We start from the raw sequence: 13,342 nt of genomic DNA on the forward strand, positions 1-13,342 counted from the left end.
GCTAGTCTTTCGCGAGCTTTTCAACCTTGATTGTTGTCTATTGGACTAACAGCCAGCACGTGCCAGACCTTCGTTACCAATTTTATAAAAAGCTGAAAGTTTCTTTGCGTATTGTCCCCAACACAGGGAAGAACAATCAGCGACTATTAGACATAGTGTCCGCTATAGCATAACGTAACTGAAAACCGTTGCCGTGCCTATAGGCCTTCTATTTCTTACCCACACTCAACGCTGAGAAAGAGCGAATATTGACTATCAACAACTAAGAACATTTCACGAAGATTAATAAACAAAAGACGACCTTATCTCTATTATGCTAAGGCTTAACTGTACAAGTACTTGTCCATTACAGTTTGATCTATCAATCTTATTACAGTTAAGCCTTAGAGGAATAGAGATAAGGTCGTCTTTGGTTTATCAATCTTCGTGAAATGTTGTTGGTTAACTGGACTGTGGCAAACCATCCGTGCAGGTGTCCACTATAGTTTGACCTATAAAATAGGTCAATGATCATTATTATTAAACTTTGCTGCTATGAACTTAAGATTGTGATTACTTCACGATATTCATGAAAATAAAATTGGTTTTATTTTAGTGAAATATGCGCACAATACCTACACAGACGGTATCGATACGGCTGCTAGCTTAGTTACTGCAAACGAAAACGGTGCGTGTTGGGTTGCGCATATTAAATTAGTTGAAACACAGCTCTTATACCGATATTCGGCAACTGTTATCAATACCGGTATTGAAACTAAATAACGGTTGGATAACCGTTGCTAGGAATAGCTGATAACAACCATCTCTAGCGACTATGAAGTTTGGATGATAACAGGTAGGTACACTTCCAACGTCTTTGGTAGGCACCTAATAAAGGTGTAAAAAATCGTACGTCAAAGTATAAAGTCTAATTTTTAAATATTTTTTGGGGTAGTGTTAGGAATCACGCCATGCATTGCCAGATACTAAGTATCGTGGCAACCCCCTGCCAGACACCTATAAACTTTTAAACATTCGGTGAAAATTTCAACTCTCTATTACGGTTCATGAGGTACAGCCCGCTGACAGACAGACGGATGGACGGACGGACATCGGACGCTTTAATAGGATTCCGTTGGTACTCTTAGGGTAAGGAACCCTAAAAAAGACGGAAAATGAATTTTAAATTAACCAATTATTTACCTAGTTGCCATCAGTTATAAATAGGTAACTACTTACCTATAAGGCCGGCAACGCACCGGCGGCTCCTCTGGTGCTGCAAATGTTCATGGGCGGCGGTAATCACTTAACATCAGGTGACCCGCCTGCTCGTTTGCTCGCTATATCTATTTAAAAAAAAAAAAATGTTGGTCCATGCGCACTCCATCGAAGTAGGAACTGCAACTCTTAAAAAGCTTCCGAGACGGTCAAGCGGCTTGACGTCAAATATTTTGACCGTTTACAAAGCTTGCTTGATGCTTGAGTCAAGCATTGACGCGATTTTATATTTTGCTTGACGCAACGTTCGAACAGTGCTCGAGATGTATGAAAAAACTATCGTTTGCTTGATCAAGCCGTTTGACTGGCGCAGCGCACCAAGCAGCTTAATCAAGCAAAATAAATCTTCGCGCTTGACGCGGTTAAGCCGCTTGACCGTGCCGGAAGTTTTAACTTGCCGACAACAGTCAGGTCCGACGACGATGTAAGGCGATGAATAGCTGACATTGAAATGATCGATGACGACGGGACTATTTTGACAGCGAATTGTTGCTTTTATTATATTTATCATTTTATTTCACGCCGTTTAACATTTTTTGTGATGGGTTTTGCGCATGGTTGGAGCCATATAATTCGGAATAATAGTTACTTTAGATGGCAACATCATTTGACATCGACAATAGAAATGGAAGGAGATATTCTACTGTCAATGGTTCCATAGATTATATTGTTTATTGCTTAGATAAATGATTATGGTTTAAAAATCTGAGTTTGAACTTGCTTGCACAGTAGGCGATTTTTCGATCTATTTGATGGCACAAGGTAAGGTGACTGCGGAGGTGTCTATGTCGCAGCCCACTATGTAGTTAGGTAGTCAACCTTTGATACGAGCTGTTGGTAGAGGAGCGGTACAACCTACAGTACAGCGCAGTGGTACGTCGTACCCAAAGAGAATATAATCACTACGATCGATGTACAACAGCAGCCATCCCTTCCACTGTCATCCAGAGGCCTTATTAAGTTACTTGCAACTGTATATAAAAATGAATCTCCATAGTCCATTCCACAGAGTACTCAATCAAACCTCAGATTGCAATTACGCACCCAACTACCCTTTGCTTTTCTTTACTACGTACGGTCCATCCAAATACGGGTAGTATTTCCTCTTTTTATCTCATTTGCATTTTTTTTCCATTTGTAAGAAAATATTTCTTGGGCAAGAACCATTACTATCAACTATCCAAACTACTTTCTTTGTCATTCTGCAATTTTCTTCAGCTCGCAATGTTACACACTTACCATTCTGAAAGTTTCATTAAAATTGGTTCGGTAGTTTTAGGTAATAATATAATTTTTTATTAAATAATATATTGAATAACCTCCTCCTCATCTTTTTATTCATTACATGCACAGATTTGTGTTAAGGTGTGATAAAGGATAGGTTATGCCCTCTTGTTCTGTCGATTGTCGTGTTAGACTACTTTGATATTCTTGGGAGATTCATATTACAATGAGGCGATATTGCAAGCTCATCTAAGCTATAGTTAAAACGAAAAGGGCGAATGGAAAATTAGATAGAAAAATAAGGCAAGATGTTTATTATCTCCCACTGCAAGCTGATATTTTACATTGAATTATACAGGCACATGTAAGGGATAACAAAATAAAAAATTATACTGATTCATGAAATTCTAATAATAATAATTAATTAACCACTGAATTCTCCACAAGTCAGCAGGACCTCATAAACAAAGGAATAGATGGAAAACAAAATGAAATGGTCACCGGTGAACAGATCCGGAGTCCCGTCACTAGCTAACAACAGTAAGGCTACTACTAGACGAACAAGAGAGTCCGGTGGGGGCCTCCTCCTTCCTCAGTGAAAACGCAATATACGCCAGCATCCAATTTATCTTTTGACAAATAAATCTGTACAAAATATATTAAATATATACTCTGTAATGCTAAAAACTGTAACGCTACCTCATCAATAGTTCATTCACGATTAATATTAAATGATTTAAAAACACAACTCGTTCACGTGCAAGAACAAACATTAACCTACGGCGAGAGCCCGCGCCGGCGGAGTCTATGTACAAGTCAACGATCCATGCTGCCCCGTCTCGCGACAACGCCGTCCTGCATTTACTGTCTTATAGTTCCGTTGCTTTAATTTCTTGTCGTACGTCTGCGGTAGTCCGATCTAGTGTCGCGTTTCGCGTCCTTTGCTTACAGTCCGTGCGTGGCATCATAATATACATAGTTTATTGTTAATATGGTGGGGTCGGCGGCTGTGTTAGTTCCGCTCCGACTCGTCGCAGTCGCGCGAGATGTGGCCCGGCTTGCCGCACACGTAGCACGTCTTGGTGCCGTCGGGGCAGTTGCGCGAGATATGGCCGGCCTTGTTGCAGTTGTAGCACGTCTGGCCTGACGACTCGCGCCCCGCCTCGGGGCAGTTCCGCGCAATGTGGCCCGTCTTGTTGCAGTTGTAGCACGACGGCTCGTCAGGGCTCTGGGCGCACTCGCGCGCTATGTGCCCCGTGCCGTTACATCTGCAATTGCCAAATACGAGCCTTCATTACAGTATTCACGCGCTTAGTATGGGAGTTTTTATGAATAAGTGAAATGTGACGTGCTAAACATTTGACTTGAGCTAATTTAATCGATAATTCAAAATAGTTATTAAACTTCAAAGTAACAGAGAACGTGAATTTCACGTATTTTGAAAGACCCTTTATTGTACGCGGCAGGTTGAAATGGCAATCGAGGCGGGAACGTCCCGCACACTCGCACAACTCCCGCGCTAACCGGTGCGGGGTGACGTACGGGTGTGCGGGGCGTTCCCCCGCCTCATACCCCGATTGCTATCTCAACCTGTCGCGGACTATACGTATTTTGAAAGACCCTCTTATTTATAGAGGCTAGACTAGAACCAAGCAAAAAATATTAGGATAGATTTATTCACGGTAGTGTACTGAGAAAGAGATGGCAATAAAGCAATGAGAGCCGCCTTGAGATCAAAAAATCTAATCATAGCATTTTAAAAATAAAATACATTTATGTTAACAAACAAAAATCAATTAATAAATACTCTGCAACCAAAATATTACAAAGCAAGATTCCAAAATACTACACAGTAAGATTCAAACATCACACCCACTGCCCACACCCAACAAACACGTGCCGCGAGGCCTCGTGATTGATCGGGGGTCAAGGTCAGGTCAACACTACGCGACATTAAGTTCTTAATATCAAATTTTAGTTAATTACCATTAATATAATAAAATCGACTCTATGTCGTAAAATACTAATTTGAATTACCTTGCTTTCGAAACGAATGTTTTTGTAAATTATTACCACCCTACCAGCTTCGATACAATGCCGCGTAGAAAACGATTATGAGTTTAATTCTGCTACAACTGCTGCTTTTTGGTACCATTCAGAAGAAAAAACCAGTAAAGTTATGCTTTTCCGTTTTTTTGTCATGTCTTTTAAAGGAAAAAAATTAGCACATACACTATCCATACTAATATTATAAATGCGAAAGTGTGTCCGTTCAACCGATTTTGACGAAATTTAGTACAGTGATAGCTTGCATCCTGGGGAAGGTACTTTTTATCCGGGAAAATCAAAGAGAAATTTCAAAATCAAGATTTTTAGAAACCTTAATCCTCATCATCATCTAGTTTAAAATTTTGTAAAGAATTATTTGGTAGATAGTCCTATTTGCTTATATTAAAAAAAAAAATTTAAAAAGTTGTAAGTTTGTATCAATAAAAATCGCTGACAGAACCAGTACTGAAATAAATAAAAATTGAAATCAATTCTGGTGTGATCTTGGAATTGTGTAAGGTTTGGGTCCAAGAAATATGAGTAAACGCGCGCATCATACACACACGAGTACGAAGTTGTCTTTTTCACTTTTTAAAATACGAATGTTTGTTGCCCATCTGGAGTTCCCAAAAAAGGAGTATAATATTTTCAGGGTCCATGTATGTGTTTATTCCCCTATAACTTCTAAATGCCTAAAAATAATTGGATGTATCGGGTATCTCTAGAATCCTTACATCATCCCAAGTGACACTAATTATAAAACAAATTACAAAAAAATTCAATATGGCAGCTGTATGCCGCCATTTTCATATGTGAAATATTTTAATTTTTAGCTCCTTTTGGCAGGGCAATCGTTTTTTTCACTTTCTTAATAAACGTCTTGTTGATTTCTTGCTCACCTGTAGCAACGGTCGGCCTCTTCCTTGCAATCCCGCGCGAAGTGTCCGGTGCGGTTGCACTTGAAGCACTTTTCGCGCTGGCGGTTGAAGCCAGTATCGCGCGCGCCCACGCCGCCGCCGCCGCCGCCACCTTGCGTACACTCGCGCGCGAAATGGCCGGTCCTGTTGCACTTGTAGCACACGCTTGAACTCATGTCTGCAATACAAATTAGTACACATTTTAAAAAACTGAAGTTTTCAGCTCTCTCTGATGGCCCATAACCGCGTCTGCATATCATGTCGAAGAACCTGCTTTCATGTGTCCTGATAGGTATATAAGAAAAATCCCATCAAAATGGGGCCAGTTCTTTTGAGAAAAATAAAAAAATTGCACTGACACATTTCCTACAAACGAATATGTCAACTGAGAGCAGTAAGATCAGCTGACAGAACCCTAAAAAAATTAGCACATTTTATTTACCTAAATTATTAATTAATAAAAATTCATTACTTATCAGCTATGAACGTGGTTTAGCTTAAAAAAAACTTAAAACAAATAAAATCTGTACATTAGATGATTTTATTGCAAAAACCTTGAGCAGTGACATGCGAACGTCATTCATAAGTTCATAACCGATGTAAGGTCACGGATACACTAAAACTGACTCGGTACGGTCATTGTCCTCACGAGCCGTCCCTTTCTCTCTCGCCACCACGCTCTTCAATGTGACAAGGCGCAACTTCGATATTAGCATTTCGCACTCTCATTCGTGACGTACGCGCTTGACCCTGGCTGATAAGAGGCGTATGCGACAAGATCACGGCGAACGAAGTAAGTACATATATTTCAAAGTACAGCCCATTGAACCGCGTAGCGCGTATTAATTGAACAGCTAAACAATTTGCTGTATGCAAATAAATTGGCTCAAAGAGGCGACATTTCGCAAATAGATGTTATGATCATGACGATGTATTTATAAAAAATATTGGTTATGCATCGCGAATAATGTGAATACGAAATTAAAACAGCTATCTTTCTGCATGAAAGTGCTTTAACAAGATTAGTTAGTATAATCATAATCAACATCAACCCATCACTGACTTACTACTTAGCACGGGCCTCCTCTCAGAATGAGAAGTGTTTGGCCATAGTCTACCTCTACCACACTGGCCAAGTGCAGCAGAATTCACACACCTTTGGAAAATGCAGGTTTACTCACGATGTTTTCCTTCACCGTTAAAGCAAGTGATGCTTAAAACGCACAACTCCGAAAAGTTAGGGCCTCCCTTGCGTGCGAGGGGATTGAATCACCGAATAGGAGGCCGAATGTCTTAACCACTAGTCACCGCTTTTTTGTATTCATTTTGTAGAATATTTAATTTATTTTTTATGATTATCTATATCTATATATTATATAAAAGGAAAAGGTGACTGATTGACTGACTGACTGACTGACTGACTGATCTATCAACGCACAGCTCAAACTACTGGACGGATCGCACTGAAATTCGGCATGCAGATAGCTATTATGACGCTGGCGCCCGCTAAGAAAGGATTTTTGAAAATTCAACTCCTAAGGGGGTAAAATAGGGGTTTGAAATTTGGGTATTCCACGCGAACGAAGTCGCGGGAACAAGCTAGTATTAAAAAAATTACTGTACAATAGGGACTGCACTTGCAATTATTAGTTAACATCTTATACTTGGAAGACTTTTTGGATGTTTCTATATACAGAATACATAAAATAAATAGGTACCTTTTTAGTTAAGATAAGAGCCACATCAAGCAAAATTGCTTCCGATCGATATTGATCGCGATAACGAATCAATATATCGACATGGACTTCGAGTTTCGTTTTTATATTCTTAGGAAATTGCTTTAATAAGCGCCTATTTACCTATAAACATATTGATAAGGTATTTATCAATACTTTATGAATATTGTTACATGTAACACTACTTAGGAGGCAATCCATTTAAAATTAATTAGAAAGTGAAAGAAGGCAGCTATTTGGTCACTGATATTTTGGGTGCAATTTGATAAGATAAACTAACCAGTTGCGCGATTGCGATCGCGATTCTCCCGAATGACAGCTGATTGGTTAAAGCTCGCTCACTGTTGGCTAGAATGCATAAGGCGTGTGAAGTCTACCAATCCGCACATGGCCAGCGTGGTAGACTATGGCCAGACCCTTCTCACTCTGAGAGGAGACCCGTGCTCTGTATTGAGCCGGCAATGGGTTGATCATGATGATGACTATAGAGCATAAACAAAATACCAGGCCAGAATCACCACTGCACCCAAAAACACAAAAGCATCCTTCAAATTTTGAGTGTTTGTTTACAGTGAGTCTGCAATTTTAAGGTCCCGGGTTTGATTCCTGGCAGGGGCAATTATAATTTCTTCTCACCACTTCTTTTTGTTTTAGATTTTGGATGGTGTTAAATAACTTAATTTCTCCTCTAGTTATCTATACCTAAGTATTCAGCTCAAATAACCATCTCAGCTAAGTTGGGAGTTCCTAATAATGAATTTTAGTGGCCTCTATTGTACATAATGCAACGCTACATAGTGTTGTAATCTGATTTAAGGGCCTACTTTAATTTCAAGTGAAGCCATACCCAAGGATTAGTTCAGTTTTCAAATATTATGTATTTAATCTATACTGATATTATAAAGAGTTTGTTTGTTTGTAATCGATAAACTCTAAAACTACTGAACCAATTTTAATAATTCTTTCAACTCTTAAAGCTACTTTATCCAGAAGTGAAATAGGCTATTTTTAGTATTTGTTGTTATAGCGGCAACAGAAATACATCATCTGTGAAAAATTTGAACTGTCCAACTATCACGGTTCATGAGACACAGCCGTGACAGACAGACAGACATACAGACGGACGGATAGCGGATTCTTAGTAGTAGAATCCAGTTTTACCCTTTGGGTACGGAACCCTAAAAAGACTGCACCCGCGCGTCTGTTCATCGATCGAAATTATATGGATTTACAAAGCAGCGCGGCAGCAGCGCTGCAGTCGCGCTTCCTCCGCGCACCACTTAGCGGTAAATTTAAAGGCGCCCTTAATTACATATGTGCTGTGGGCCAAGTTGTAGGCAAAAGCTAGTTATTTAGAAACAACAGTTATTTTTAAATCTCACCTTTCTCCAATACTAACAAAAATCTGTACTAAAAACTATTACTGTATAAATAAAATGTAAAAAGTACCAAAAAATTATGAAAAAACAATAATAATATGAATCAGAGTAAGTTGTAACGATTTTTCTTACATCTAGTTGGCTGCTACAGTTTTCTTCATCAACTTTCTAAAATGAAATGCCATGCCTTAGTTATCTGTGTTAGTGGCACATTTTGAAAGTTTAGTTCAGAAATAGGTAACTGTGAAAGTAATTGAGTAGGTATAGTTTTTTACTTTTAATTTCACAGTCAAAGTGAACTTTTGAAATAGTTACACAAAAGTTATAAAAGTCTTATCTAGTTATATCAAAATCTATATTATGTACTAATTTATAAAAACAATGCTGGTGTACTTTGACTAGAAGAAAAAATATTAACTGTTTTTCAAATTGCCAGTTTATAGCATGAATATAGGTTTTAGATGAATCTTGGCACAATGCTAGAAAGACTGGATGATGGGGTACCAAAATGAGTTTTATAGGAAACTAAGCAGGCTAGACTTCAGGGGTGTGGGAGTAACCCTGTGTTTGGATAAGGGTCTTAGATGTTTCAGTGCCTTGTATAGCTGTATTAAGATTATACAGAGACGCCTTCATATAATCTTAGTGATTCTCGCGAATTCGTAAATTGATAAGCGCGTGCGTAATATTCGTAAGGTGTTTTGTTAAACAATTCAAAAGTTTCCACAGAGTTTTTTAAACATAAATAAATGTGGACGAAATCATAGGCATAACATAATTTAGGAAATTTAATATATATGTATATTTATTTATGTGATCGTTATCAGCATTTGAAGGAATTCTGTCCTTAAAGTTTACATAATTAATTACATATCACTATTGCATCAATTATCTTACAGTTATTCAAGAGTTTGACAGGTAAAAAAGTGTACAATGGTACCCAATTTTGGATAAAGGATTTGACTCAGCAATCTGGTCACTATCCTGAAATCCACTTAGTTATATTTTAGGTAATTAAGCAACTTTACTTACTAGTTTAATGTGCAAAAAACATTTTGGTTTCTAATTTTTATGGAAGAGCCCCAAGATGACAGATTACAGATTGTTTATTTTGGACAAAAGATAGAAGCTGCTGAAAATATGAAAACATTATCAAAAATGTTAAAAAGACAGGTGGGGACCAAAGCTAGTTATAAAAATATAGCAGTCTTTCACTGTTACATACTAAAAATACTGAGGCTGTATTTGTAAGTTATAGAGGCAGATGTTCCAAAACTGGTTACAGTCATTGTAAAAGTCAAGTTAGTGTTCCAGTTGAAAAGTAAATGCCACAGTTGCATAATTATGATATCTATGAACAAACATTTACTAAAATGTAGTTTTTATCAGCCTCCCCATACGTCATGGAATGAGATTATTATTTTAAATTACTACTGCCAAAGAATTTGTATTTTTACTAGCTGATGTCTGCGACTACGTCCGCATGGATTTATTTTTTCAAAATCCCGTGGGAACTCTTTGATTTTCCGGGATAAAAAGTAGCCTATATGTTAATCCAGGGTATAATCTATCTCCATTCCAAATTTCAGCCAAATCCATCCACTAGTTTTTGCGTAATTGAGTAACAAACATCCACACTTTCACATTTATAATATTATTAGGATTAGGATGAACAAACATTTACTAAAATGTAGTTTTTATCAGCCTGCCATACATGAATGAATTTTTTTTAAACTAGACGCCCTAGATGCCTGCGACTTTATCTGCGTGGATTTAGGTTCTTAAAATTCCCGTGGGAACTCTTTAATTTTCCGGGATAAAAAGCAGCCTATGTCCTTCCCCGAAGTGTAAGCTAACTTGGTACCAAATGTCATCAGACAGACACACTTGTGCATTTATAATATTAGTATTGATTACTACTGTCCAAGAATTTATACTTTTATATTTTACAAGATTTATGGCCACAGTTGCAGCGAAGATAAAAAACTGCCATACATAAATACATATCAAGTTAGTCCGTTATCATCACTTACCAACAGATGAGATCACAAGGGCTAACTTATAGTGGTATTTTTAAAAAAAGAAGAATTTGTAGTGTGTATTCCGTAAGTTCAGTGCAAAATGCAGTCAGCATTCTTGGCATCATTCCATGAGAGTATGACTTGGATTGTAATAAGAGTAAATGAGTAAAGCATACTATGCTTCAAGAAAAAACAAGATGCACTAAGCTACTGTTGTAACAAAATAGCACCAAATAAACATTATTTGGGTATGTAATTCAACTAGTTTTGCTAATATTTCATAGTAATTGTGTGAGAGTGTATTTGTAAAAGAAATTTAATTATTTAACTGTAATAATCTTAATCTAAATATATAAAAGGAGAAGGTGACTGACTGACTGACCGACTGATCTATCAACGCACAGCTAAAACTACTGGATGGATCAGGCTGAAATTTGGCATGCAGATAGCTATTATGACGTAGGCATCCACTAAGTAGGATTTTTGAAAATTCAACCCCTAAAGGGTGTTTGAAATTTCTGTAGTCCATGCAGACGAAGTCGCAAGCATAAGCTAGTTATTGAAAGCTAGTAAGCTAGTTATTATGGTACAGAACAAATAAGATATATTACTTTCATTTAACAGCAGATCTTGTTTGTGGCGATGTGCATATAGGTTTTTCAAGAATCCAGTGGGTGTCAATGATGAATACTACTAAAATATACTAAAATGTACATAATATATAAATTACAAGAAATGGATTATTACAAATGGATCTAAACAAGCTAAATTAGTGATACTCAAAGTACAAAATGATAAATGGGTGAGGTTATTGCAGTGAATGTCATTAAAGCATGATAACATTGTAATTGTTAGCACACTACTTGTTACATGCTAATCATTCTATTGCGATTTGGAAGTGATTCTCAATTTAATAGCTTCATAGAATTAATTAGCATTTCTTATGTACATTAAAGAAGATTTACTTTGACAACATAGACAGAAAACTTTATTGAGCACAAAACATGAATTAACCAAGACAAAACAAAGAAACTAAAAACAATTGTATTTTAATTGTATTGTATTAATTGTAATTATTGTATTTGTGTTGTTTGACAAGGTTATAAGGACATCAGTATAAAGGTGTAAAGTAAATAAAATTCCACATCAAAAGTTTCATGAACCATTATCTATGTAACTGTACACACTACGGTAATAATTAATAGTACTTTCCCAACAACGTTTATGACATCTAGATGCGTCATATGGAAAAAATAAAAGTTGATTACATGGCATACCCAAAACTGCCATTAACCGTTAACGTAATGCAAGTAAATAAGACCTGTAAAAAAGACAAACCCCCCTAAATATAAGCAAATACACTGGAAAAACAGTTTAGGTGACAAATTACCGCAATTTCTAACCAGCTATGTGTGTCGATGTAGCTCAATGTCAGAGAACAACCACGTTCATCAAACAACCTAAACACAGACCTCTGACTTAAAAATAACTGAATTTCACATAAAAATACGACAGGGGTGCGCTATAACACTGTATTTCATCGTAGACCCGTAAAAACACACAATGAATGCAAGTACGCGGTAATATGGGCAAACCACGTGTAGGATACCGGTAGAACACGGTTTTTAGCACAAATTTCCACTTAACACTTACCTATTTGCTATGAAAACTTCTTATACACTTATTTCACTATAATTACGATCGTTATGCGACCAAATATTTAAGATTTATTACAAATTAATCGTAATTTATGACGCTATGTTTTCAAGGAAGCCAGCCACCATCACTACGAATCCGTAAAAGACATTTTTGAGCATAGACACGACAATAAAAAAGATGAATCATTTTATGGACTATAGTGAAATTGATTGCCAGTGGTAAAATTAATATTCAGTTTTTTCCAGATTTTTCTTAATAATATCTTCTTTCTTGTTTTTTACATTACAATACGTCGATGACTAGAAAAATTACCTTGGAAATTTCTGAAAGTATTAGTCAAAGAAGTAAAATACGAACCAACAAACTAATATTATCATAAACTAATACATATTCTCTAAACTCCATCTTTGTTGTACAGTAGAGATGGGTAAGATTGGTATAATAAAGGAAGCTTTTAATATTTTGCACACGTCATTTAGAGTATACTCTTTGACTTTGGAATTAAACTCTGTTATTACCAAAGAGTATATAATCACTACGTTTTAGTTATTAGGTACTTTAATTAGGTACTTATTAGCACGATTACAATAATTATTATTATTGGTATCTAATTGCGTAAAAACGTAGTGATCTTGTATTCTCTTTGGCGTAAATAGTAGCGCAGAATTTGCTAATCTTATCATTTTACGAAAGCGATATCTATAACTGATTAAAATATAACATACCCGAGCGTGGTTCTTTAATATTTTTACGTCGCCAATTTGCTCTCGCCTCAGAGTCCGAAGAATTCAATGAAGATGCCGATGTTGATAAGCTTCGGCTTCGTCTCCTCTTACTTCCCTCCACGGTTGATCTGGAGCTTCGAACTCGGGATCCATTCCTAGTGGATTCCCTTCTACTTGCGTCGTCCATTTGTACTAAAAGGTACTGATACTTAAAATTACTTATCAATTTCATTCGATATACCTACCTACTTAATCGAGCAATATAAAAACGAACGGGTCGATCCAGCTTTTTGGTGGGGGGGGAGAACTGAGAAGTGAGAAGAGGCAGTAACTTGTAATAAAAATGGTTTTTTTAACTCTTGAAGCTTCTTCGGT

At 36.9% G+C, this 13,342-nt stretch overlaps 1 protein-coding gene across 2 annotated transcripts; it reads right to left on the reverse strand.

Annotated features, from left to right (window-relative positions):
• Nucleotides 1-2,774: 2,774 nt before the first annotated feature.
• CNBP (CCHC-type zinc finger nucleic acid binding protein) lies at nucleotides 2,775-13,103 on the reverse strand. Of its 2 annotated transcripts, none has more exons than XM_069505381.1 (3): nucleotides 12,968-13,103; nucleotides 5,430-5,625; nucleotides 2,775-3,749 (listed from the first exon to the last, which is right to left on the reverse strand). In XM_069505381.1, the coding sequence occupies exons 2-3, from the start codon at nucleotides 5,621-5,623 to the stop codon at nucleotides 3,494-3,496; spliced, it is 450 nt and encodes a 149-aa protein (XP_069361482.1). In that variant the 5' UTR covers nucleotides 5,624-5,625; nucleotides 12,968-13,103; the 3' UTR covers nucleotides 2,775-3,493. The 2 variants fall into 2 exon arrangements, with proteins under 2 accessions (XP_069361482.1, XP_034835465.1); XM_034979574.2 differs by lacking the exon at nucleotides 12,968-13,103 and adding an exon at nucleotides 12,237-12,398.
• Nucleotides 13,104-13,342: the final 239 nt, after the last annotated feature.

The sequence above is a fragment of the Maniola hyperantus genome, chromosome 20, assembly GCF_902806685.2.
Source record: "Maniola hyperantus chromosome 20, iAphHyp1.2, whole genome shotgun sequence".
NCBI classification, from domain to species: Eukaryota; Metazoa; Arthropoda; class Insecta; order Lepidoptera; family Nymphalidae; genus Maniola; species Maniola hyperantus.

Coding starts and splice junctions, on each gene's coding strand:
- CNBP (XM_069505381.1), bottom strand. CDS start 5,623: ATGAGTTCAAGCGTGTGCTACAAGTGCAACAGGACCGGCCATTTCGCG. Junction 3,750..5,429: donor GAGGCCGACCGTTGCTACAG/GTGAGCAAGAAA, acceptor TGGCAATTGCAG/ATGTAACGGCACGGGGCACA.